Consider the following 27,900-nt stretch of genomic DNA (forward strand, 5'->3'; position numbering starts at 1 on the left):
TAAGCGCACTTTATTTTCTCAATGTACGCCCTACGCACACATCACACAGTATTATAGTTTAATATACAGCCATTTTAACAAAGGCATTTAAGTAGCTTATTGCCATAGCAACAAAATACTATATCATCATATAATAGTTAGCCTCAGGTGAGGCAGCCGAGGAGTGATTATTCTGTGCTTATTTTTAGCAAACTGTCAAGCATCTATGAAATAATCAGGTGAAATTACCCACTTCTTGTATTAATAATACCAAGATAATTTACTTGAATGTATCTGAAATAAGCAGCAAAATGAAAGAGAATGAGAGGTTACAGTGTTGAGTTTAGAACCAGAAGCATTTGAAATACATTCACTAACTGAAAACCCTGCACACAATCTACTTAATAACATAACATGATATAATGTAATATAAATATGCAACTTCATAATAAACATTGGTTGTAAGATTATAATAGAAAATATTGACTCACAAAACACTTTATTATACACACATATACACACACTTACATGACATAAAATGCTAATAATACATGATTAGGACTTTATCTCAGGAGGCATTTATAGGATACATTCAACAAGTGTCTTTTCAGACGCTTTGATGGCATCAATTTACACTTCTGGACACCAATGGAGATTAGTTATCAGTGACCCGGCCTGTGACTATAAACAACCTACACACAAACTTATATACTGACCTTCTAGTTCCTGCAGAGGGTGGTCGGTGAGGCTCCGGGAAGGAGGTACTTCCTGCTCATCTGACAGCTTTCCTGCATAGTCTTCATTATCATAGAAGACCCGGATGATAGGCCTTCTGACCAAATGAAGCCTAAGGGTATGTGCACACACAAAATAAAAAAACGTCTGAAAATACAGAGCTGTTTTCAAGGGAAAACAGCTCCTGATTTTCAGATGTTTTTTAGCAACTTGAGTTTTTGGAAGTGTTTTTTACGGCCGTTTTTGGAGCTGTTTTTCTATAGAGTCAATGAAATACGGCTCCAAAAACGGCTCAACATGTGACATGCACTTCTTTTTCGTGGCCATTTTTTTATGCGGCCGTTTTGAAAAAGGGGCACGTAAAAAACACCCAGTCGGAACAGGATGCTGTATTTCCCATTGAAATCAATGGGCAGATGTTTGGAGGCGTTTTGCTTCCGATTTACCAGACATTTTCCTGCCTGTTTACGGCCTGAAAAACAGGCCGAAAATAGGCCGTCTGAACATACCCTAAAGCTTGAGAGAGCTGAGAAACTTTATTGCTGTGGATCACTGGTGCTTGTTTCTGCTTGTGAAAGGAGTAATTCTCCCCTGATATCCTTAGATCCTTGAATGGAAGACAACCCCTATTAGAGAATATTGGCATCCTAGAGAGGGGTCCTCAACTCAGGACCTCTGTCTTTTAACTAGAGAGAAGAACCATTCACAAGGGCAGATCTTACAGGGGCAAATGTATGATCAGTTGCAGATTCCCTCAGTGAGTACAGCTGATCGGCATGATTTTCTAAAGCTGAACCCGCAATGATCAGCTCATCGACAGGCCAACTTAAATTTAAAAATTATTTATTGTCTTGATGAGACAATCCCTTTAAATTGTTGGACCGGCTTTCTCTTTGTGCCTAACCTCAGTTTTGACTACTCCTTTTCTCCTGATTGAGCACTTCTTCTCTTTATGCTGTTTGTACTAGCTTTTGTCTAGTCAGAGCTGTTCTGTCCATGGATTTTTTTGGCTATGACACTAACTTATGCCGATTTACTCCATAATCTTATTGTAATAACAATTAGATTATGATAGAACTTATCGAACCAGGTTTGGTTTTCCAGAACCATACATATCAATCCTGGTCTTGCTGGGTCCTGGTCTTGCTTATTTGAATGATTCTGACATACACGTTTCCAAATGGGCCAAACCTATGCCAAAAGAGTGTTTTTTTGGCAAGCGTTCTGCGCACAGCATCGACAGGTTCGAGTTCATGCATACAGATGTAGCCATCTTTATCTTGACTTTTGACGCATTAAATACACCGTGGCAAGATCCTTTATCTTTACTTTTTCCATGACTTTTCAATGGCTTTTGTTGTGTGATATCACGAGGCAGCAAGCTATCAGAGTCAAGATAAAGATGGCTACATCCGTAAGCATGAAGTTAAGTCTGTCTATTTTTCCTAGGACATGTCGCCCAATTAAGTGCAAACTGTTGTTGCTGCTTAAAGTAAAAATCTAAATTATTGAGCTTAGGGCAACAAAGAAATGACTGTGTACTTGCTTAATTCCTAATGAAGCTGGAAGCATCCCTGGATCACTACATAAGTGTTGACAGCAGAAGTATTTTTGGAATAAGTGATAATGTTTGCGAAAGACTGTTTTCCTGCAGAACATTTAGTTCATTCTTGTCAACAGCCCGAATATATAATTATAAGTGCACTGAAATCCCTCCGCCACATAAAAGAACACAGAGGTCATTTCGCCTGATGCTGTAAAGCCTGAGTAAAGCATAATGACAGGGGTGCGAGATTTTAATTATTTAGCCTATCAAAAAGACAATTCAGTGAAAACCCTGTGAGTCTCTATGTCTTGTCCTCTTGTCTCCCTTGCTGCAAATTATATCAGCTCTTCAAGAAATGAAATGCAACAATTTTTAATGGTTTTATGAACTGCAGTTTTTTTAATTAAAATCCACCTGAGCTTCATTTTGTTCTGCATAGAAGACAGCAGTACATGGTGTTATTTGTACAAGTGACATCAATATCCAGTCATTATTTTATATTTTAATAACTTATTCTTACATAAGCTTTATATTATATATACATGCAGTAAACCTGACCATTGATATGATATACAAACATAAATGTTCAGAGCAGAGTCAATATAGAGATGGAGACTACCACGGGACGTTGATTTCCAGCAGACTTTGGGTATGTTCACGCGACTTATTTTCTGCCGTTTTTCGGGCCGAAAAACCGGAAGCAGAACGCCTCTAAGCATCTGCCCATTGATTTAAATGGGAAAAACGGCGTTCTGTTCCAGACCACCTATAGTTATATTATCAAAAAGTCAAACTTCCACCTCACATGTACCTGGGGGTTCCTTTTGTTCTATTCTGGACGGTTCTAGTCCCTCAAGGTTTACAAGTCTTGTGGTTAATCGTCCCTCTCAGTCCGAACACTACGGATGCCAATGCTAGGTCAATCAAGGTAATAATGCACTTCCCTGACCTGTATTCACCACTATCTGAGTCCTCAAATACTTTAATGGGTATATCCAACCCACATCTGTGCAAGAAAAGAAATGAACACCACTGCGCAGAACCTCAAGGATTCCAATCATGCTTCTTTTAATATTGTATATACATGCTAAAAATGCACAAAGCTCACACATAACAGCTTTAAAATCTTAAAAATGCCCAATTGCCTTCCATTTCCTCATGAGTTATACTCCAAAACAACATGACCCACTATGAATGTTCCTAGCCCCTCCCTTCCATAGGTCAAAGGACAAAAGGTACATAAATCCCAACAGGTTAAAGATAACTTTAAAAAAAATTCAGTACATTTTATGTTTTCTTAACCCTTTTTAGCTTGAGCAAAAGATATTTCAATGTACAGTACGTCCATTGCCTAACCACTAGTGGATCCGGAAAAATAGGTTTTCAAATTGGTATACAAAACTTAGCACTCTAAATGTCAGAAGGTCACATCAGTGGAACTTTTATTGAAGTAGAACCTGTTTGATCAAGAAGTGTGAAATTTGATGACTATCTAGTGGAGCTTCAGATAATACACTAAACTATTTATCAGCACAAGGTATCCACTAAAGTTCTGTGGCTCTCCGGCTTTTCCCATATATTTAATGAATCAGAGCAATGGAAGTGGTCAAGTGATTATAACCAAGATCCAGACCAGTAGTGGGGTCAACATAGACAACTGTGTAGCTTAATCTACTCCGCACGGTGGTTCCTACATAAGATTTCAGAGTCTCATTGTGTATAATTTGAAATACGGTTTGTTCTCAGCTTGATGGTATACATAACATAAGGGTAGCTCATGCCACTGCTATAGGGCGCAAGGACAAGGAATTCCAAGCTCAGGTTGGTTCTTTACAACAGATGATGTGAGTCTGTACAGAGCACCCCAGCCTCTCAAGAGCCACACTGATATCGAAGGAGGCAGAACCCAGACCAAACGTCAAGCTACCCTTTGCTCTTACAAGGGATGAGAAAGACCCCATTGAGCTAGGCTGAAACACTGCTTATGGGTGAATGAAAAGACTTTGACTTTTTTCATTACAACCTTGGAGTTTTGCATCATCTTTGATTTTTTTTTTGTAAAGGAGGGACACAAAGTCAATTAGTCAAGACAAGAGTACCGAGAGGAATTGCACCCATCACTGAGTGGCTGAGTTCCTTTCTTTGGGAGATGAGATAGATAGATAGATAGATAGATAGATAGATAGATAGATAGATAGATAGATAGATAGATAGATAGATAGATAGATAGATAGATAGATAGATAGATAGATAGATAGATAGATAGATAGATAGATAACTCCCTTTGTGGTGGAAGGCCTGCTCTGTCTAAAATCTAGGTAAACTTCTTTACTTCAGGGGCACTCTAATGGAACTGTGTGTGGGACACTTTGCCGGTATTGTTTTACGTGGGGGGGGGCAGTCTACTAGCACTGTTTATTATGGGCACTCTGCAGGTATTGTTCACAGGAGGCATTGTTAAAGCGGTTGTCCCATGGTGAACTTTGTCTCGGTGCCCCGCTCCCCGCTCTATGAGTTAGAATGGAGAGCTACTCAGTAAGCCCTGTTGAACTCGAGTCATCTATGTATTACATGGACAGCCATTCATCTAGACGGCTTCCATTTAATAGTGTATTTTCCCTCGCAAAGTTTGGCTAGCTGTGGCTTTACTTAGCAAAATCAACTGTTTGCCAGTGGTGTTGGGAGCCGGACCCATAACTCCAACATAGAAAGGGTCTGTGGTAAAACAACACCTTTAATGGAGGCACTTTGGATGTCATTATAGGGGCATAGCCAGCACAAAGCACAACACATCTCAAATCTCTCTGTAAATGAATCTTGAAAGTAGGCAAGCATGATGTACTGTACGCTTTATGATAGGCTTGTCAGTGAGTTGTGTTCTAACATCAGACATTCATTCTCAATGAATAATGTGAATCATGACAACTTCCTGAGCACCCGTTGGCACAGACTGCCTACAGAAGGGCATTGCCTTGGTACACAACCTTTCTCTGCAACTGAACACGCAGTTTATAATATCATTGCTTTTTGACGCCTGACAGCACAGCAGGAAAGAAGATTCTAGTTGACGGGAGCAAAAGAAAGCGATGCAAAAATAACTAAAATTTTCATCTGGCAAGTAACATCGTTTCTTCTTCTCCTACTTGTTAAAACAAGGCCTCCAGTCGCACATGCTAATGTAATTCATTGTTTCCACTGCATTGGAAATGCAAACTCTGTCAGGCTGCCCAGAAGGTCTGAACAACTCACTCAGTAATTTCATAAAGGGTGTTAGGACTTTGGAACGCATCCATCGTATTTTGGCAAGCATTAACTTTCAGAAAACTCTGTCCCTCATCGGGGCGATGAATACTGCAATATCAGCCCAACAAATTTGTCTAATATATGAAAGGTTTAAACATCTAATAGGCCATTCATTTCATAGCTACCTCATGGGATCATTACATAATGTGAACAGTACAGTTTGCCACGGTGCATAGGATTGGAGATTGCCGGCATGGTCTGTGTAGATTGCAAAGTCTTTGATTCCATAGTCTCTTATTGTGTCAACCTTTCCAGCTCCCTGGGCTGTGTGCCCGCAAGCTTGACACTCACTAACAGATTTTTCAGCTTCTGTTCTTGCCTGGAGTACATAGACATGGCATCTGCATATTACTATTTGTCACTTGTAAGTGGGGCTATGCACATATTATGTGCTACAGGATAAGGCATGGTATTATAGACGATCAGGGGACAATGTTTGGCAATGGAAGTAGAACTGCGGCTTATTTATAATCAGGTTCCAGCTTTAAAGGAGCTTTCCTGGAATACATAAATGTTACTAAACTAACAGAGCACTAGACATCCTCGATCCTTCTCTCATACTATGGGAGATTTATCAATAATGTTGTAGGATGCGGGCACCTTTTCTAGACACAACTGTCTACGCAGGTCTAAAAAGCATCTAAAACTTTAAAAATATGGCGCGCAGCATGTAATCCATTATTTGTATGCAATTTTCTTAGTAAATCTTCCCTATTGTCTGAAACACTGCACAGGGACGGCTGCAGAGGGAGTAGGTACGTTGGGATAAACGATAGATGGATAGATAGATAGATAGATAGATAGATAGATAGATAGATAGATAGATAGATAGATAGATAGATAGATAGATAGATAGATAGATAGATAGATAGATAGATAGATAGATAGATAGATAGATAGATAGATAGATAGATAGATAGATAGATCAGTCCTCCCTCTCCTGTTAGTACACCGCTGTAGTCACACTCGTCTCACAGTGTCCATGCTGCTGTGATCACAGGACTCTACAGACACGCGCAACACATGAATATCTTTTTTTTTTTTTAAAAAAAAGGGAATTTCAAGTTATTTCAGCTGTATCCTTCTTTCTATTTATTTGTATTTACTTGTCTATCTATTTGTCTCTCTCTCTCTCTCTCTCTCTCTCTCTGCAGGGAGGAAGTAAAGGGCTGCAGTAATTCCAGTTTTCTTGCTCCCTACTGAAATGAATAGAGTGTGCAGCCTGCAAGCAAATAACGTTTATAAAAAACATTGTTCGTTTTTTTTTTTAATTCTACATAAGAAACTTGAATTTCTGCATTGACGTGAATATCCTTAAATTTTTAAGTGGATCTTTAGAGGTATGCTTTAACAGGTGGTTTAAAAACAAACCTCGCTGTTTGCTTGGCCATATATTGGACTTTGGGGAGTTTACCTCTACGTTTAAAACCTCTAGCTCCAGTCAATACGATGGTAAAACACAGTAAAATTTAGTTTGCGGTTCTACTCCACTTATACCCTATGGGGAATAAATTTGAAAGTGACACAGTTAGAAATGTTAAGGTAATCACAAGGTTGCTTGCCTTTCCTCATAGGGAATAATTGGAATTGCTTTGCAAGCATATTTTTACATCAATTTACTATAATTTTATGTCGCTATGTAGCCATAGCCCTAAATAAATAAAGGCAAGTGATTGGACAATTTTTCCTGTTGCTTCTACGTATTAAGGGCTCATGCACAATTTGTTTTCTTCAGTGTCCTTTCAGTTGTTCGTTTTTTGTGTTGTTTTTTTTGCGGATAGCATACTGAACCATTCATTTCTATGAGGCCATGCACACATCCGTTTCTTTTTGCTGAGCCGTATGTCCACTCCACAAAATTATATAACATGTCCTATTCTTGTCTGTGTCAGTGGTCCATCTCACCCATTCTAGTGTGTGCCTGCCATAAAAAAAAAACGGACAGCACACAAAAGCCACTAGGATCCATGTTATTCTGTCCACAAAACGGAAACGGTTGTACATAATATGTAAATTATTGTGTGTAAAGTGAAATGATTTTGTTCAAACCCTATTCAAAACCTGATACAAGAAAAAAAAACACACACACATTGGATGGAATTTAGGTTCAAATATTTTGAGCTACAGTGTTAGAAATATCTATGATGTATGACTGTCTAACATACGGAAACATAATCATCATATAAGAGATGAGTGGTGAAAGCACATAGATTAGTAATTTACAAACACTTGGATGTGCTACAAAAACAAGTTTTGAAATGCAATTAAAATACTACTAACGATTTGTTTCTATGCATTTTTTATATTGTTTATTTTTATATATCTGTTTGTTGTGATTTTTTAATTTGCTGTAAACGTAAGACTGCTTTGTTATATGACATCTTCTCACTATGCTGGCTATGTTCACACGGGGTCTTTTGCCGAGTTTTTTGACGCGGAAACCGCGTCGCAAAACTCGGCAGAAACGGCCCGAGAACGCCTCCCATTGATTTCAATGGGAGGCGTCGGCGTCTTTTTCCCGCGAGCAGTAAAACTGCCTCGCGGGAAAAAGAAGCGACATGCCCTATCTTCGGGCGCTTCCGCCTCCGACCTCCCATTGACTTCAATGGGATGCAGGAGAAAGCGTGTTTTCTGCCCGCGGCGCTCAATGGCCGCGGGCGAAAAACGGCGCGATAATTGCTATTCACACGGAGTATTTTGGGGGAGGAATATCTGCCTCAAAATTCCGTTTGGAGCTTTGAGGCAGATATTCCTCCCCCAAAATACTCCGTGTGAACATAGCCTAATAAGGGATCTAGCCACTGTTTATTTAATGCGTTAAAAGTCAAGGTAAAGACGTCTACATCTGTATATGTTTGTAAAATCTTTAATAAAAGAGATTTAATAATAGAAAAATAGAATTTTTTTAAAAAGTGTTGTATTCCCATATGTGCCCAGAAGGTGGCGATACAAATCATTTAAAATATTTTCATAGTATCTTACTCCTTTTTTCTATATTGTTTTGATCTTTTCGCAGTTTATGTTTTTTAACTTTTACATTCAGTTTTAATGCATTCCTATAAAGTCTTTAGAAAATGACCCGTTCTTTGTTGAGATTACAGACTAGATTTTGCGGCTTGGTGCAGGTTGAGAATTAGTGACTTTTTCAAATGCTGACATGGTGGCAAACACCAGCAAGGTCTCGTTTATTGGGTATAACACTTTATTATGGACTATTCATATGGAAGATTTTTAAATATTTCTTTACACATAATATTTAGTACATAAGGTATAAAGCCTTAATAATAGTAATCATTGTTTATTGTCATTATTAATATCTTATTTTTAGTTGATTATAATCATGACACTTAATTCACTGTTACAAACAGGTCATGAATATTCAGTAGCTGGTCATCATCAAGTGTCTGCTAAATTCGTCCAATTTATATGCCCAAAAATTTAAATATTGGATAGTTTATAGTTTTTATAAAAATGTTCTAGGGTTGGAAAATCCATGCAGCTTCCTTATATACTTTGCATTTAAATTACTTACCATTTTCAATGTCTCTGCATGCTGTCAGTGAATAGAAGCATTATTGTTTACATTAAGAAGTTGAGAACTTGTTCAGTCCTAGTCCTGCTTGCACAGATGAAGGTTTGCGTACTGTATGTAACATCTATGAGTCCAATAAAGTGATTTGTAATGCTACTGTGTATAGTTCAAATACAAGTGCGTAGATTAAGATATTGTATCAAACACTCTTATGATTATGTCAGAGGGATATTGTGCAAAAAGGTGAATCATTTTTCCTAATGCAATAATAGTGCCTTATTAAGATAAGACTGATTCACTTTAGGTATCTTGACTCAATACAGCAGTGGTTTGCAAACTGTGACCAAGTGTTGGGACAACAACTCCCAGCAAACTCCGATACCTGAGCCTGAGCACTGCTATACAGCAATCACCAGATTTACAAAAGGTGTAACTTAAAGCTCCAGGCCCCAATGTAAAATCAGAAACGAGGCCCCCCACCTACCATGTTATTTATAATACTTGTATCTTACTATGGGACAGAGGGGACTTTTGTCCCGGTTAGACACTAGGGACCAGGTGCGACTACTATTTCTGCACCCACTATAGCTACTGTATGCCCCTAATGGATAGCAAGTTACATTGTAACAGCATTGAAAACAGAGAATGGCACCCCCTCATCATGAATGGCAATCTGGATCCTATCTGACAGATCTCCACTGATTTTTACTGGGGCAGAGATTTTCACAGACGTGTATGACAATGTAGTGAGATGTAGGAAGCATCTTAGCATGGTATTTTAGGGGGTTAACCCCTTTAATGGCCTAACTTTAAAGCAATATATAGCTGTAATGTGGGGACCGAATATGATTAGCAGTGTAGTCCCTGCAGTATGTGAGTACACCGCTGATATACATTCCGGTAACCCGTCATGCTGATTATGAGATTTTAATAGATATTTCATAGCGTTGCCGGGGGGTACCAGAAGTCTAGTTGTACAGTCTTCTTTGATGACGATACGACTCTTCGTCATGTGACCGGCCCCGCAGTACTCTATGTACAAGCTGCAGCAGTAGCACATGGATTACATAGAGTACAGCGGGGCCGGTCACATGACAAAGAGTCGTATTGGTATCAAAGAAGACTGTGCAACTAGACTTCTGGTTCCCCGGCAGCGCTATGAAAAATCTATTAAAATCTCATAATCAGCGCGACAGGGGACCGGCATGTACATTAGCAGTGTACTCACGTACTGCAGTGACCTCATTGCTAATACTTTTCGGTCCCCACATAACCCCTTTAAGTTTACTGTGATATTCATGATTATTACTGATAAGCATAAGGCTACAGCTATATAGCGGTCTGACAATGTCTGGAAGGCTACGCAGAAGATTTCCATGTACACATCTGGTCCTCGGAATTGGGACACACTACTTCTTTATACAAAAATGTACACCTGGATAACAAAAATTCATGGCAGGTAGTCCTTTCACCTCCATAAAATCCCAAAATGCAAGAAGTATACCAATGCTAGGGATACCGGGTTACACCGGATAGCTCATCAATATATAATCGGTGCGTGTCCGACACACGGACCCCGCACCGATCGGTACTCCCGCTGCCCCTGGGCACCGGACGATATTACCGGAAGCAGATGTCTCTGTTCAAAGAATAGCGGTCGAGCTGCAGTATTGCAGCTCTGCTCCTATTCAAGTGAATAGGAGCAGAGCTGCAGATATGCTGAACGCCCGCTATGCAGTGGTCGGAGCAATCTGATTCCAGCTCCAACTACTGCACCCCATTCCAAACATCCGGTGCACGGAGGCAGCCAGAGTTGCGGATCGGTGCAGGGTCCGGATGTCGGACACGCACCGATTATATACTGATAACCTATCCGGTGGATAAGTCATCAGTTTTCAGAAAGTGGACAACCCCTTTAAGCACTTATTATTGGGCCTTACAACATTGTGAAGTGAAGGAGAAAGGACTGTAATGGTGGTAGGGGTAGCTCTGTAAGGTGCCCTTTCCCTGTGCCTTTGTCCACTAGGGTTTACTCATGTATATCTGCCCATACACTGTCTCTCATTGAAGAACTCTATTTAGCATCAAAACATAAAAGTAATATAATTTCCTGCCTAAACTAAAAATAAAGAAAATATCTGTAATGTTACAAAGCTTTAAAGGTCCTTTAATGAAGGGTTGTCTCAATAAGATAACCTCTGTGCATTTTAGGGCACATGGACATCATAAATGGGGTCATCTGTTTGGGACCGCTTTCTATTAGCAAAAGGGAAAATACGTTAACAATGAGCAGCTCTTACTCTGGCACATATAACATAGTCGCCCATTTATTTCACAGTACTTGCAGGGAAAATCTATGGGCAGCCGCAACTTCTACGGCAATTACAGGGATTTCCTTGATGAGACAAATCCTTTAAGTGGTTCTATGGTAGGTGGGGAAACTAGTAATTCAATCACCCTAGCTTAGCGAGAAAGGTAGACAGCACAACAAACCAGTTACATTATTAGGCTGCGTTCACATTGTGCATTTTTGTTCCTTTTTCACATGTGTTTTTTTTGTTTAGGAAGATAAACTCCCATGTTTCTCAATGCAGGTTAAAAATGCCACAAAAACACACGGTGTGAACACAGCCGTCATTCATTTCTAAGTAAGAACAGGTAGGTTCCAATTCCATCCCACAGACGCAATAGTACTTACTCCCACTCTTTCCGCCGTGCTTGGGGCGTGCTTTGCATCTTATGTGCCTCATGAGCTTTTATGATATCCTTCTGCTCTATCAGACCTCCTCTTCTCCTCTTTATTACATGAGGGCTCAATGGAAACTCTGAGTCCCCTCCAGTGGCCACCTCGAACATGCTGTTCCCCTCAAAGGGAAAGTTAGTCTCCGCCTCCTGCGCACGGAGATCGTACAAGGCATCGTAACTTGCTGTGCGTGATACCAAAGTCTCTGAAATTGTATCTGGTTCCAAAAGGTTGCAAGAGTGAGTAGCTTGGGTTAAACCCAATCGGTGCTTCCGCCAAGTCTCAACCTCTGGCAGGGCCAGGACATACATCTGGGGGTCGGCATCCAACGTGGATATCCCTAGCGTGCTGGAGTGGTCAGGCTCGGTGAGCGTATGCGCACTGGTTGAGCAGGAGCTTAATCCAAGCATCTTTAATACCATCCGAACACATTTCTCTGCGGGAAATACAAAACAAGAATTGGAAGTTACAATAGTGTTGATTGGCATTGAGAAAGATTTGTCATACTCATTTTTACTCTTTTCATTAACAACCATTTTGACAAAATATGCTCTTGAGAGTATGGGGTTAATTTATTGAGGCTGGTGTTTCATACACCACCATTAATATAAATAAAGTTGTAGTAAAATGCATCTAATTTATGAAGAGGCACTCGCATCTCTGGCAGTCCGTGCAATACAAGCTGAAGTAGGTCTGAGCTATACAGTAACTTACGTCGATTTGTAGCCTAGTAAATTTATCGGGATGTGGATGACCCTGCCCCTTTTGAAAAGCCACGCCCACTTTTAAATACTGGCGTTTGGTGTTTAATATATTCCCCCCTCTACAAACACTATAATTATATAGAGAAGAAAATATCATGTAAGAGGATCACTGGGTTAAGTTATTATTATTATTATTATTATTATTATTATTATTATTATTATTATTATTATTATTATTATTATTATAGGACATTGCTCCCAAAATGTAAGTTTTATCATTGTCTGGATAAATAAGATGGGAGGTGAAGACTGTATAAACAGCAGAGCTTACTTTTCACATTTGAATATTCCCAGACTAGAAGGCTTGTCAATGTTATGTAACGAAAGACGGGTCAAGGATCACATATAGAATATCAATTTCCTAAAAGAAGACATAAAATGCCTTCTTAAAACAACTGCCTATTATTGTTATCATTATACAGATACTGGTGAATGCAAAATACAGTATAGGGCCCTGTTCACATAGAGTTTTTTTGCAGATTTTTACATTTTTGACATTTTTCAAGGCGTTTTTCGCCCGCAACCATCGAGCGACGCAGGCAAAAACCGCCCCGAAAAAGGCTTTCTCTGCCTCCCATTCATGACAATGGGAGGTCACAGACGTAAACGCCCGAAGATACGGCATGTCGCTCGCGGGGAAAAAACGCCTCCACCTCTCAGGCGTTTTCGTCTGTTATTTGGTGCATTTTCTGATGCAGTTTCCGTGTCAAAAAATTTGTAAAAAACCTCTGTGTGAACTCCCCTAAAGCAGTATTATTTATTTTGTATATAGCCATTTCTGGAGCTTTGCACATTTGTTACTTATAGAGCAAAATTTATTCTTTTTTTTATCGCCACTTGCTTAATATGTGGCGTTTTTGTAATGTTTGAGTTCCCTCAACTCCATTTCAAAAATTTCAAAAGTAGGAATTTAAAAAAGGGACTTTTTGAGGAGCAGGAATAGTCTGATGTGCCAGGCTACCCTTATCAAAATGGTTGCCCAACTATCTATTAGGAACTGTGAGAGAAGTAGGGTAAAAAAAACAAGTAGCAAATACTTGTATTCTCCATGAAATTCCAATTCTGAAACATATTTTCTTAGAAATCGGTGTTGTGCCATTCCTCTGTTATTCCTCCTAGACATTTACGAATAAATTGACAACTTGGTGTTACCATTCCCCTTGTAAAGAGGCGTGTCCCTACCCAGTTTCACTGATTGGTCAGTGTCAGTCTGTGTATGGACACGCCCCCAACTAGGAACACCCATTTGTCAATTTATTGATTAAGTTCTAGGAGGAATAATAGAGGAACATATAGTTCTGCAAAAAGAAGCACCAGAATTGAGAGGTGATAGGTTCTTATTAACGTTATGTCCATGCATGAAATGTGAAGCTCTTTATCAGGTATATGGACCTCCGACTGCTAGAATGATATATGATGAAATTAATGAGCACAGAATTTTGGACATTAAAATGACATGGTGTTAAAAGGTGAACATTAGTTTTGCATAGTATTAATTGATTTCTTGGTACTAGTTGATTTTGTACAGATTGGTTCTTCTTTCTCTGACCTGTCAAGACAAATTTATATATTGCTTTTTACCAATGAGAATTAATGTACTTCCTCTGCCACACTTTAGTATGCGGGCATGTCAAATTTATGTAGATTCTATTAGCATTTCTAAGAAATTGACTTCCATGGCAAATTAAAATGGAAGATACAGCGAACAAATCACCATGGTAACACCTGAAGCCAATTAATGTAGATGCTTAAAAAAAGCAGTATGAAAAATTTAATCACAAAACATAAACAAATTGAGACATTTATCAAAAGTCAAACATGTAATAAAACAAAGATCACCGACTCTTTCTTCTGTGCGGCAGCTGGGCAAGAAAATTTCAATTATTATGGTTTTTGTTGGTTTATTATACATGAAAAATAGAACATTATAATGTTCCCCCCAATTACACACAAGAAATTTGTATTAAACAGAAAAAAGTGTCATTGAAGTCATTGGGAAAGAAATCCCATTAGTGTCACTGAAGACATGAAACATGGAAATATTGTTTTCCTTTATGTGGATTGTAATGTATTAGGACATTTTTAGGAGGCTATGGCAGTGGCCCGGAGGCGTTCATAGCTGGTTAATCTTGACTCATTTTTTATTTATGGAGTGCTATAAAGTGGTATTTTTTTTCTGTTTTTAGCTGCTGTTTACCCTATATGAACTAACCCACACATGTTTTTGCTGTTCTAACTAGTAATTAAATTAATTATAGAGTTAATCTAATAATTTAATTAGAAGAGTTCTCAAGGAAAGGTAAATATTGCTTAAATAGAGTTTATCACTAGACCGACTCCTTTAATAAAGAGCGCTCATGATGTTCTTCAGTGAGTGCTATTGCACCCACTGTACTGTGTTCGATCCCCCATTCAGGGGGCCGTTCAAAAGTGTGCCATATGCTAATAATGACACCTCCCATCCTGTTCTTAGGCTTCGTTCACATCTGCGTCAGGGCTCCGTTCCGATGTTCCGTCTGAGCTTTCCGTCGGAACGGAGCCCTGACTGACACAAACTGAAACCATAGGTTTCCATTTCCATCACCATTGATTTCAATGGTAATGGATCCGGTGCCAATGGTTTCAGTTTGTCTCCGTTGTGCAAGGGTTCCATCGTTTTGACAGTATTCATCCCATCAAAACGACGGAACCCTTGCACAATAGAGACAAACAGATGTGAACATCTGATGGCCAAAAAGTTGGGCACCTTGCTTGGAGATACAGCACACATTAAACTTTCTCATTGCTTTGTAATAAATCTTATTAGGGGAAGGGGGCATCTTCCTCGGCTTCCAGGAGCTTGCAGTTGCCCATTGCCTTCCTGGAGGCTCTCTGCAAATGTTTTCAAAACTTCTGAGTCATAAAAAAAGCTTATCTTCAGTAACATATTTAGGGCTTGTCCACACACAACGGAATTGCTGCAGAAAATAACTGCCTGAAACTCAATGCATGTCCTATATTGGTCCATTTTTGCGGACTATGTCGCCCATTGAAGTCTATGGGTGTGTGAACAATACCGACAGCACATGGACGACATCCGTGTGCTGTCTGTGTTTCATACATCAGTTGCTAAAGAAATGCAGAGAAATAAAAAAAAAAAGAAAGTGCTTACCGAGGATAATCACGGACGTGAAAAACGGATACCACACGCAAAGCACACTGATGCCACACAGAACGCATACTGATGGCATGAAATGCAGGAAATACAGACTGTTTTTTGTGCCCGCAAATCGGACACGCTCGTGTGAATGCAGCCTTTAGGGCATGTTCACACGATGTGTTTTCAGACGTAATTCGGGCCGTTTACACCCTGAATTACGCCTGAAAAAAACTGCACCATTACGCCTCCAAACATCTGCCCACTGCTTGCAATGGGATTTACGGTCTTCTGTTCCCACGAGGCATAATTTTACGCGTCGTTTTCAAAATACGGCGCGTAAAAAGTAAAGCAGGTCATTTCTTGGGATGTTTTTGGAGCCATTTTTCATTGACTCCATTGAAAAACAGCTCCAAAAACGTCCATAAAATACGCCGCGAAAAACACGAGTTTCTATAAAAACATCTGAAAATCAGGAGCTGTTTTCGCTTGTAAACAGCTCTGTATTGTCAGACATATTTTGCCAAGCCGTGTGAACATACCCTGATACTACATCTGGGGGATATATCTGATTGGCTGGAGGATACAGCACAGCTCTGACATCACACCAGGAAGACCAAGCATGCACATACGATTACAGTAATGAGACATACGCTTCATTGTATTGATGTAACCTTGATACTTTCTATGTTGTTCACATGTTTGTTTAGTAATAAACAAAACGATCAATTTCAAATTTTTACAAAGAATGGAATTTTACTTCAGCTTCATGATCCTGTTTATTGCTTCAAACCACAAAGGCAGCACTGATACCACCTCAGTGTCCGGGCTTCGCCAGCATTGCCATAAACTCAAATCAGATTAGGGTTTGGTGAATTACCAACAACGATGGCTATGTATTAATCTCTTACAGAAAAGCATCGGTCAGAGATAATTGCTCAATCCTTGGAATGTAGACCTGGAAAAACAATAGATCACTAAACATAAATCCATCTATGGAAAATTAGGAGATCTATGAAGGATTCTGAATTGCTTGTTATCCACTCGAGGCTGAAAAAGGACATTGTTCTGTGTTTTTTTAGGTCAGGTGAGGGAAACACTTCTCTGTAATAGACAAGATTCAGGTTGTAATGCAATAAAATCTGCTTGACTAGTGAGACCCTCATCTCTAGGAGAGCTATGTTTCTATTCCCGTCAGACATTCCAGTATCATTAGTTATGCCAGTACTTAAAGTGGTTGTCCTATTAGGCTTCGTTCACATCTGCGTCGGGACTCTGTTCATGGTTCCATCTGAGCTTTCCGTCAGGGGAACCCATGAACGGAATCCAAACTGAAACAAACGGAAACCATAGGTTTGCACCATTGATAGATCCGGTGCAAATGGTTTCCGTTTGTCACCGTTGTGTAAGAGTTCCGTTGTTTTGACGGAATGAATAGTGCAGTCTACTATGGTATTGATTCCGTCAAAACAACAGAACCCTTACACAACGATGACAAACAGAAACCATTTGCACCGGATTCGTCACCGTTCATATCAATGGTAATACAAATGCAAACCTATGGTTTCTGTTTGTTTCAGTTTGGATTCCATTCATGGGTTCCCCTGATAGAAAGGTCCAACGGAACCCATGAACGGAGAACTGACGCAGATGTGAACGAAGCCTAAGAAAGCCCCTTTTTCTAATAAAAAGTGGATGATTGCTGCAAGAATGATTTCTGAAACCCTCGGGGATCAACTATTACCCAGTTTGGTTCCTCTGCAGGGGAAATGTAGTATTACATGTTGGCTCTTTAAATGAATGGCTGACCATGTAATACATGGACGGACGAGTTCTGTCAGAGCGGGGTTCGTAGAGGCTCATAAAGGGGTACACAAGTGGGATATGCTCTAATAGGGCATATGGTCTTGATGAAAGATGACAGGAATTAATAGTATATCAGTTAGATATAGAATAAATACTTGATTCATGGTCTGACTATCTAGCTGTGGACTATATTGCAAGCTGTAACTCAGGACTTGTACCAGTACAAGTCCTGCAATGTATTTACAATGTTACACAACATTTTATATAGATGAATTCTCTTTTAACATGTACTTTAAAATTATTTCTCAATTTTTATGCAAATAATGCTTAATTACTGTATCATAAAAAGTCATGCAACTTTTTTAACTTACTTTTGACTTCAATTAAGTATTCCAAGAAAAAGTCAGCATTACCCATAGCAACCAATCAGATCCCATTTGATCAGCTCACACAGACACAAAATGACACGTTTCCTTAGAATAGTTTTTATAAATGAGGCCCTTTGTGTTTCAATTTTGATCCATTATCAAGATCTCTGCTTGCATGAATGCCAATATTTTTGTTTGAATTCAATGGCTGAAAACCTGTACAGACCTGTGCAGACCTGTTAGCTTTTTTCCCTCCTGTTCTGATGGTTTGTTACAATGTATCAGTGCAGGCAGAATGTGTTAACTTTGAATCCTGGCTGTTCAGCTCCCAAAGGATTGTCTAGCCTGGATATCAAACTCTCAGAGTGGAGTCTTTAAAAAAAAAAACAGGCAAACATTAAGGGTATGTTCACAGAGAAAGCGTATTTCGCAGAGTTTTATGCCCGCAGCGCTCAATGGCCGCGGGCGAAAAACGCAGCGAAAATCGGCACGCAGGCAGAGGAAAATCGGCCTGAAACTTCCAAATGGAATTTTTAGGCAGATTTTCCGCGAGCTGCTAGAATTGATTGCATAACTGTTTAATGGTTACTAAAAATGAAAAATTATTATGTTAATAGTTATTACATCATAAGAAATAAGGGACTTATTGTAACCATGAGCGTATAGTAGGTCCCTTTAACTTCCTAGTTTGGAGACTCGTGTGAAACATAGCATAAAATATTTCAAATACTTCTATTAGAAATGTATTTAGGGCACCTCCATGGGTACTGGGCTTGGCTGCTACATGGTTAGAAATATTGCTTCTTCATTTATTCCTATAGGGGAACGATCCTTTCATGAGTCCAAAATGGCAGCTGTTACTATAAACAGATTATCAGGAATAAAGTGAAATTCCAAGTGGTGCATTATACAATTTATAAATGAAATATGAAACATTGCAGTTGGGTGAATAAAGTCCACTTGTTTCGTTCGCTGACATTGCCTGCTGCCGTTTCCCTGTTTTTGTAGACGTTTTTGGATGCTAAATCAGGATACATAGGTCGGCACCCTCATTTCTGAAAGACAAGCTGCTTTCTTTGATTCGTGTATACAGACATACATAATACTGGCTATGATAGAAAGATGTCAGAAGACGCACTGCATTGTACCTTGCTATGATTGGGGTGGCATAGCTGTAGACCAGTCAATGCCCATGTTGACCCCTGTCCACAGCCAAAAGCTTCTATAATGGGCACATGAGCATTAGAACTGATCCATGGAGCAATGGAAAAGGTGGCCTTATCTGATGAATCACATTTTCTTGCACATCATGTGGGCGGCCAGGTGTATGTGCGGCGCTTACCTGGGGAAGAGATGGCACCAGGATGCACAATGGGAAGAAGGCAAGTCGATGGGAGCAGTGTGATTCTCTGGGCAATGTTCTGCTGGAAAACCTTGGTTCCTGAGATTCATGTGGATGTTACTTAAAGGGAATGTTTCGCTAGAAATTTTTTTTTTTAGTTAAACAGTTAGTGTATAAGTAATTAAACATTGTTCTAATTTTTTTTATTTTTTCATGAGTCAGGAAATATTATAAATTAGATTCTATTTTATAACATTTCCCAGTGCTGGTCACTAGATGGAGCAATTCCCAAAATTGCAGCATTGGCATGTGGTAAAGCAACCTCATTTCTTTATGCTGCAAAATTTGAGAAAACTCACTCGCTCTAGTGAGCTCTCAGAATCCCCCCTCCTTTATCCTGGCTAGTGCCAGGAGAAACGAGGGGATTGAACGGTCAAAATTCCTACACTGTGTGTCGCCATTTTTTGAGCTAACACACAGTGTAGTAGGTTTACATACAGTAGTAAACACACAGTAAAACACGTACATACACAGACCTAACTTAAGTGCTCCTGCCGCCGCCGCTCCCTCCGGTCCGTCCGCTCAGTCTGCTCCCTCCGCTCCAAGTGCACAAGTCCGGAAGCCGCGACCGGAAGTAGTAATCTTACTGTCCGGCCGCGGCTTCCGTTCCACAAGAAAATGGCGCCGGACGTCGCTCGGCCGAAGACCTTCAATTTGGACTGTGTGGGAGCGGCGCATGCGCCGTTCCCACACAGACGGCGTACAGCATAGTGGATGGAACGGGCCCCGTTCGCATTCACTATGGGCTTGTATGTGCCGTATTCCATGTCTGTATGTGTCGTTAATCGACACATACAGAGATGGAAAAAAAAATTGCAGCCCCCATAGACAAGAAATAGTTAAAAAATAAAAAAAAGTAAAACACAAACACACAAATAAATAAAACATGTTTTAATAAAACACTAAAAGCAAATTGATCTAAAAAAAATTTTTCCCGTGACACTGGTCCTTTAAGTGATGTCATGTATCACCTGTCTAAACATTGATGCAGACATATTATACCCCTTCATGACAATATTCCCTAATGGCAGTGGTCTCTTTCAGCAGGATAATGCGCCCTACCACACTGCAAATATTGTTCAGGAATGGGTTGAGGAACATGACAAAGAGTTCAAGGTGTTGTCTTGGTCTCCAAATTGCCCAAATTTCAATCCAATAAAGTATTTGCAAGATGTTCTTGAAAAACAAGTCCGGTCCATGGAGCAGCAGATCCTTTAAGTCCTGTAAGGTGCAAGGTAGGGCCTTGCACCTTACAGGTCTTAAAGGATCTGCTGCTAATATCTTGGTGTCAGATACCACAGGACACTTTCAGAGGACTTGTGGAGTCCATGTCTCAACAGGTTCAGAACTATATATCTATTTTTTATTTCATTTCCTTTACTGCTCAAAGAAGGGATTTTCCTTTGAGGATTTTCTAAAACCTACTATTCAGTGGTGTTGCTAGCACTTGGGACTTTTGCCTGGTAAATGGATCGCATGGTGTCACATTGCTTAAAAATCCAGTGATGATCTATAGTCTTTGAGGAAACCCAGCAACAGGGCAGCACCATTGCAGCAGAAAAGATGCCTATGCTACTATATTACTATTTAGCAAAAGTATACACGGTGAAAGCTTTCCCAAAGATCTTTGAGAAGACCGTCAGTAACCTGGACACACGGCTGGTTTAATTGGTAGGTACTGTAGATAAGTTGCCTGTCTATGGCGCCATTGAGAGAAGGATGCAATTTATCGATTAAAAAGCAACGCTCTGCCTTTAAATTTCTTTGTACAACTTCGAAAACTGTAGGTCCCAGGGTCTGAGGAGCACTTCACTACGAGTATTAATAAGGGATTGGCACCTGTGATATAACAAGAGACATTTGGAGTAGAAGGAAGTGGCTGATTCAGGAAAGTTACTGCAGGAGCTAGCAGACCCCACTACATACAGTACATGTGGTAGGATGGCCAGCCAGCCTTGCATTGAAAACCGTACATGTGTGGATATGGATAGGATGGGAGAGGAGGAAAATTGAGTATATATATATATATATATATATATATATATATATATATAGCAAACAAGAAAGCAGCAGCACTCACACGGAATCAATCGATCAGGTGCCCAGCAAAACGTCCCGATCCTCGGACGTGTATTGGTATATAAAGAAAGAAGATTTGCAGCACTCCAATGTGAAAAAAGTGGTGGTTTATTCAATCCAAGAACAACAGCAACGTTTCAATCCTACAATAGGATCTTTATCAAGCTTGATAAAGATCCTATTGTAGGATTGAAACGTTGCTGTTGTTCTTGGATTGAATAAACCACCACTTTTTTCACATTGGAGTGCTGCAAATCTTCTTTCTTTATATATATATATATATATATATCTCATGCTGAACTTTAGAGCCCCACTCCTCTAGAAGACAACTTTTCATTGGAATTTTGGGTGGTCATCTCAAAGAGGTTTCCCTGCATTATCAGCTGGTGAATTACAACTAATGCATTTTAAATTATGCATATTAAATTCGACTTTCTTCTATAAGATAACAAAATATATAATGTTTTTTGGAAATATAATAACTATGATCGTTTACCCAAAATATGGTGGGAGGTATTTCTATTCATTGATTTCAACTCATGTTCACCTGATTTCAGTAATTGAATCATCCCACTGACACCTACCAACCTCCGCCTGTCCCTTTATTAAATCGGAAAGTAACAAAACTGGAAACGATCTCCTTGCACTGCAGTCAAACAAGTCATATTCAGAGAAAGATTAGAGATGCTTTGTGCAAGAATGAACACCTTCCTCTACTACCGCTACTTCTGCCAGCGCTCATTCTTTGTCTTTTGCATATTATATTTTAAATTGTTGGCTTAATCTTTTGAATATTATTTTGCAATCCATGAAGTCCATGGAATTGAAGCACGCTAATCCCTCGTAATGCTCTTAGTAAATTATTGCCTTTTCCTAATACCCAAAATTGTATGAAAAATACATATTATGCTATATTACCAGGTATTCAGAATTGTAATACTGTCGACCACTCTTTCAAATAAAAATTCACAAAATGATGTCACAGCCCCGCCCCCGTCAGTAACATCGCTGAATAGGAAAAGTGATATGTAGTCGTTGATTTAGGCCTCATGTACATGTTTGTTTTTTTAAAATCGGAGTTATACAGTATGGCCCAAAAAACTTCAATGGATTCTGTACTACTGTACCCCAGCTTTCACAGACTGTAAATTGTCCATTCTCCCTCTGGCCTAATGATATCGCTGTGTAAATTTAATAATTTACTTAGTATTCTGTTAATTACCAGCGTGAACAGGGCTTAAGACCCCCCCCCCCCCCAGGCAGTAGAGTGTTTTGAATCACACTATACATAACATTGTGCTTGCAATATCCAGGAGCCTCGTGTATATGGATTTACAATGAAGACCCACAGCAGACTTTATGCACCACATGACTTTTCCATACAACATAAATCTGTAATACAGCCACGTGCATGAGTCCTATTGCGAAGGTCATCCAAATACAGGAATTTTTTTACATTTATTTATTAAGTGGGGTAATTTTTTGTGTGTTAGTGCATGAGCTCTGTACGACTGCACGTGAACTCCCTACTAGTCCATACTATTGACCCATAAACACTCCATGTGCCACTATATGGTACTTCCATGTGGCATGGAGGCATTCTTCTAGGGAGAAAATTTTTGTAATATGGCATGTGTTGGAACACATAGATTCATATATAATCTATTCTATGTAATCTATCTATTTTTCTATTCGGCCCATATCAGGCTAGAGGTACCATAAAACTACATCTATCTATGACATGTCTTTGAGCTACCACAGAATCAAATTTTGGTGGTATCCTTTTTTCTTGAGCCCAACTGATGCTTGGAACTATATAGTGGCACTCTGTTCTCCTCTATTCTCTTCTATATTGCTATTTTGAAGGTGCGACAGATTTCCATGTCATACTTGAAAGATAGCATTGTAACATTCATGGCATATATCTAAAATTCAGAGATGAGCGAATTCTATTTTCCTAAAATTTTTCCAAATGGCAAATTACTCAGATGCAAATTTTGAACCAGAAGAATTGATTCTATCATTTCTACTCAACAGTTTTATTTTGTGCCCAAAATGATCAGGCAATTTAAATATTCTAAGTATTAAAGTGTTTCCAGACCAAAGTTTTGAAGCACTAGATTTGAGCTGCCATTGCAATCTACAGTACATTTGTATTCTAAGAATTAGAAATGAAAATGATGAATCTTCACATATTTTTGCCTTACTGAAGGAACTACACCAGGAATGTTTCTCAAATAAGTATTAAAGGGTAAGGCCCCATAATTACGGGCCCATTCATGTCTACGGGAGGGTGTCTGTGCCGTAGAAACCTGCCGGAAAAAATAGGACATGTCCTATTATTTATTTGACAGACCGTGCTCCTATACTTTATAATGGGAGCACGGCAGGGAAAAATGGCCGGCTGTCCGTGGCCGTGCGTGCCCGTAATTACGGGTCGTAATTACAGGCACAGTCGTGCCCATGAAGCCTAACTAAACTTTCAACAAACTTCTGACATGTCATAGTGACGTCAGAAGTTTTGATGGGTGGGGATCTGAGCATGGAGACCCCCACCGATCGCTAAAACGAAGCAGAAGAAGCGCTCGAGTGAGTGTTGAGCCACTCGCTTTCTGATTGGCTTTTCTCTGAAAGTCAAGCAGTTGGTGTACGGGCCCATAGACTTTCTATTGAGTCTGTACACCGTTACAATGGCTTTTTGAGAAAAGCCAATCAGAAGCCGAGCGGCTCAGCGCTCACCCGAGAGCTTCTGCCGATTAGTTTTAGCGATCAATGGGGTCTCAGTGCTCGGACCACCGCCAATCAAAACTTCTGACGTCAGAATTTTGTTGAAAGTTTAGTTACACTTTAAGTTGAAGGAGCATTCCGGGAAAAACGGATACACTATAAATATTACGTCTAGTGAAAGGTCTGAGGGACGCTGCATGACACAGAGATTCTCTCTCCGTATTCTGTAACATGCCCCCCCCCCCCTCAGGCCGTGCACCAGACAGGACAATGTTTAAAGCAATATTTGACTAGGGAAACCCTGACTATATTGCCACCAGTGATATACATGAGAGATCACTTGATGGTTACTTATGGAACGTCTGCCAGATAACATAGTTGATAAACTAAACTTGGGGGAATATATGCCTGGCTCAATTACACAAGTGAAATAAATATGGAAATGTCAGGAAGAGATCTTAGTTGAGCTGTCTATGAATTCCACTTAGTGTATATTACAATTGTCATAATACATCTGTGGCATACACAAGGCTTATAGGATGATAGTCACTACAAACATGGTATTTGGCAGTTTAGGATTAAAGTTGCACTAGTCTCATTGTATTAATTGGAAGCCTCATTGTCTAAAGGCTGCAAATTCCCCACAATGGTTTATTCTCTACGGCTGAGGAGTTAGCTGTCACTGGTAAAGAAAGGTTACATTCTGGAGGTATCGCTAACACATAACAGCCAGGGTAATATGTGCTGCTGTGACATATACCGCTTGTGCCTTGGTTCTCTTCAATCATGTATCCCCCGTTGTTCTCCAACACCTTTCCCTAGAGGAAACACTTGAAGCGATCCTTCCAAAGTTTACTAGTGTTTATACTTGAGGAAGGTATTTTTGGAACCGTTCTCCAGACAAGAGACAATGAGAAGTCAAGTGCATATTTGAAAAGAATCCTCTTCCTCTGCCGGAGATTTGCTTCTATACATTTTTATTTTCATTCTATTATATGTCATTGCATCTTCTTCTTGAATTGTGCTTGTATAGTAGTTTGCATAATAAATGTGTTGTGGTGATAAGCAGATGCAAACGTTTGTATTGTATGCGCCATTTAGAATACAAAAATACAAGAAGAAAAAAAGAGATAAATGAAACGGCAATCATAGTTTCTAGAACAATTCTTTGTTTCTTTTTTCTATGAAAATACAAATTACATTTGTAGAATTTATAACTACACTATGCTTAAAGAAGTACTGATACATTTTTTATTGAATTTCATTTCGGGAGCCGGGGAAGTCCTCGGAGATGTACAGTCACTCCCAACTAAAATAAATGAGGGGCCAAGTGGTGACCAGTTCAGTTTGCAGTTAAAATTCTTGTAAGATGTCACCTCTTCTGGTAGGACATAGTAAGTCATATCTGGTAGGCACATAGAGAAGGCACAAATCCTAATGGGTACCACAACCTCTCTCATTCCAGTACAGGAGGGCAATACAATTGTAAAGCTGGCCATACACATTAGGTAATTGTTGGTGGATTACAGCTATTTCAACTATATATGACAGGATTTAGGACTGCAAATTAGCTATGAAGTTCCATATATATGCAAGTATATTTTCATCAATGGGAGAATGGCTGAATAAAATTGATAGGTTAAAGGAAAGCCGATGTATCGGAGAACGGGCTCATAGACTTTCTATTGAGCCCGTACTCCGATACATTAATTTCGGAAAAAGTCGAGTGCTTCTGCCGCTTCGTTTTAGCGATTGGTGGTGGTCTCAGTGCTCGGACTCCCACCAATTCAAACTTCTGACATGTCACTATGACATGTCAGAAGTTTGTTGAACGTTTAGTTCCCCTTTAAATAGCTATTACTACATAAACTTCATGAGTATCTAAGTATATACATTGAAGGGGAACTATATGTTTTGCACTAAGTTACCTTTGAAGAAAACCTGCCACTGACTTTATCCAGCCGGATGTATTCATGAGCTGCCACTCCCCCGCCCAGCTGACGATAAATTGACAGCTTTCTCCCTATACAGAGTAATAGGGAGAAAGTGGTCAATCATCGGCGGCTGAACATAAAGTCAGTGACAGGTTCTCTTTCACTCAAGTAGTGGATATTCATTTTGATGCATTTTGGATTTAAAATGAGTACTATATATCTTCACATCATTTAGTTATAATTGAGGCATATTCACCGATTTTACAAATAAGAGACAGGATAGCGGCTCTAAAATGTCCAAGATGAAAATCAACCATGCAGCTATGTTTCGACTCTATATACTGATAAATCACTGGAGCAAAGCTGGAGTTTATAATAAAATGTAACTTTTACTAGAGCATAGTTTTAAAACAATTTGTTTAAGTACAAAAAATAAGAATAACATAATACATGCATGTTTGAACTATAATTAATGAATGTCTTTATCTTTTTTATGTTTATATAATTAAGAATACTCGTGCCATGAGTATGTCTTAGTGGTGACTGCCTATGCTATGTAGTAAGTTTAAGCTGCCACAGACTACTACATTACAAAATACTGGTGGAGTGCATGTAATTTCCATCCTCAACAGGATTCCCATATATTTATGATTTAGGACTGTAGTTTAGTTTGGGGTTATAAATAATAACCCCCCCCCCCCTACCTCTATATACGGAGTAACCAATTGAGTCACCAATTTCACAGACAGGAAAAGTGATTTTCACCCATAGGTAGGATTGTAAAGCCAGTACTAAAATATAATAGATCAGATATGTATAAAGATGTTTAATAATACTATACATGATTAATTCTCATAAATCTTGCAAAATAATAAATTTTTACAAAGTATGTATCATTTATTTTACTGGATAATTGAATCAAATAAATCTATGAAGAACATGGAATTGAACCATTACACATTTCAATGTTACTAGGTGCCTAATCTTATATATTTTTTTAATTTAAAGGAAAGATATGAAAATGGAAAACAAATATCAGCTTTATATAATAACACAATATTCACCTAATGTGATTACTATTTAATGCATCTGTGGCCGCATGAGTGATTACATGGAGCCCATTAATTTTATTTCTGTAAACACGTTGGGACACAAGGCACGGGGTGGTGACTATGGAAGTGACATACACAAGATTAACAAAAATGATCAGTGGAGAAGATACATGACAGCAATGAATTCTCTGTGTATACTTGTAAAAGATCCTGTGACATTTGTAGCAGCTGCCTGATCTAAGTTACACTCGGAAAAGCCGCTCTGGACACTGTGACAACGCAGTGATATCACAATACAGGAATAATAAATATGTAAGGCTTCGTTAACATCTGCGCCATGGTCCCGTTCCGTCTGAAATTTCCGTCGGAACGGGACCCTGACTGACACAAACGGAAACCAAAGGTTTCCGTTTCCATCACCAGTCGATTACGCTATTGATTCCGTCAAAACTCTTGCACAACTGAGACAAACGGAAACCATTAGCACCGGATCTGTCACCAATGGCGATGGAAACGGAAACTTAAGTCAGGGCTCCATTACGACGGAAAGCTCCGACATTCCGTCGGAACGGAGCCCTGGCGCAGATGTGACCGAAGCCTAGGAGGGGTAACCACAAGGGTTAAATGGTGTACCTTCAATTGTGTTTGTCTTTCCAGTTTAGAAGGGGCGATGACTTCCCCAAGGATAAAAAGTTTTATTGCAGCTTAATCCCTGATGGGATAGCCGACCTGCAACACCATGGATAGTGTGATAAGAAGGATAGAGAAGGGGTATTATCCTGCCCTCAGAGGTA

The 27,900-nt window shown here is 39.4% G+C and overlaps 1 protein-coding gene across 1 annotated transcript in view; it reads right to left on the reverse strand.

Moving 5' to 3' along the window:
* CACNA1E (calcium voltage-gated channel subunit alpha1 E) overlaps positions 1-27,900 on the reverse strand; it is a 468,864-nt gene that overhangs the window by 357,998 nt on the left and 82,966 nt on the right. The window contains exon 2 of the mRNA XM_075833132.1: positions 11,794-12,274. Coding sequence (XP_075689247.1) covers positions 11,794-12,260 — 467 coding nt within the window. The 5' untranslated portion in view covers positions 12,261-12,274. The remainder of the gene's footprint in view (positions 1-11,793; positions 12,275-27,900) is intronic.

Source organism: Rhinoderma darwinii, chromosome 7 (genome assembly GCF_050947455.1).
Source record: "Rhinoderma darwinii isolate aRhiDar2 chromosome 7, aRhiDar2.hap1, whole genome shotgun sequence".
NCBI lineage: Eukaryota > Metazoa > Chordata > Amphibia > Anura > Rhinodermatidae > Rhinoderma > Rhinoderma darwinii.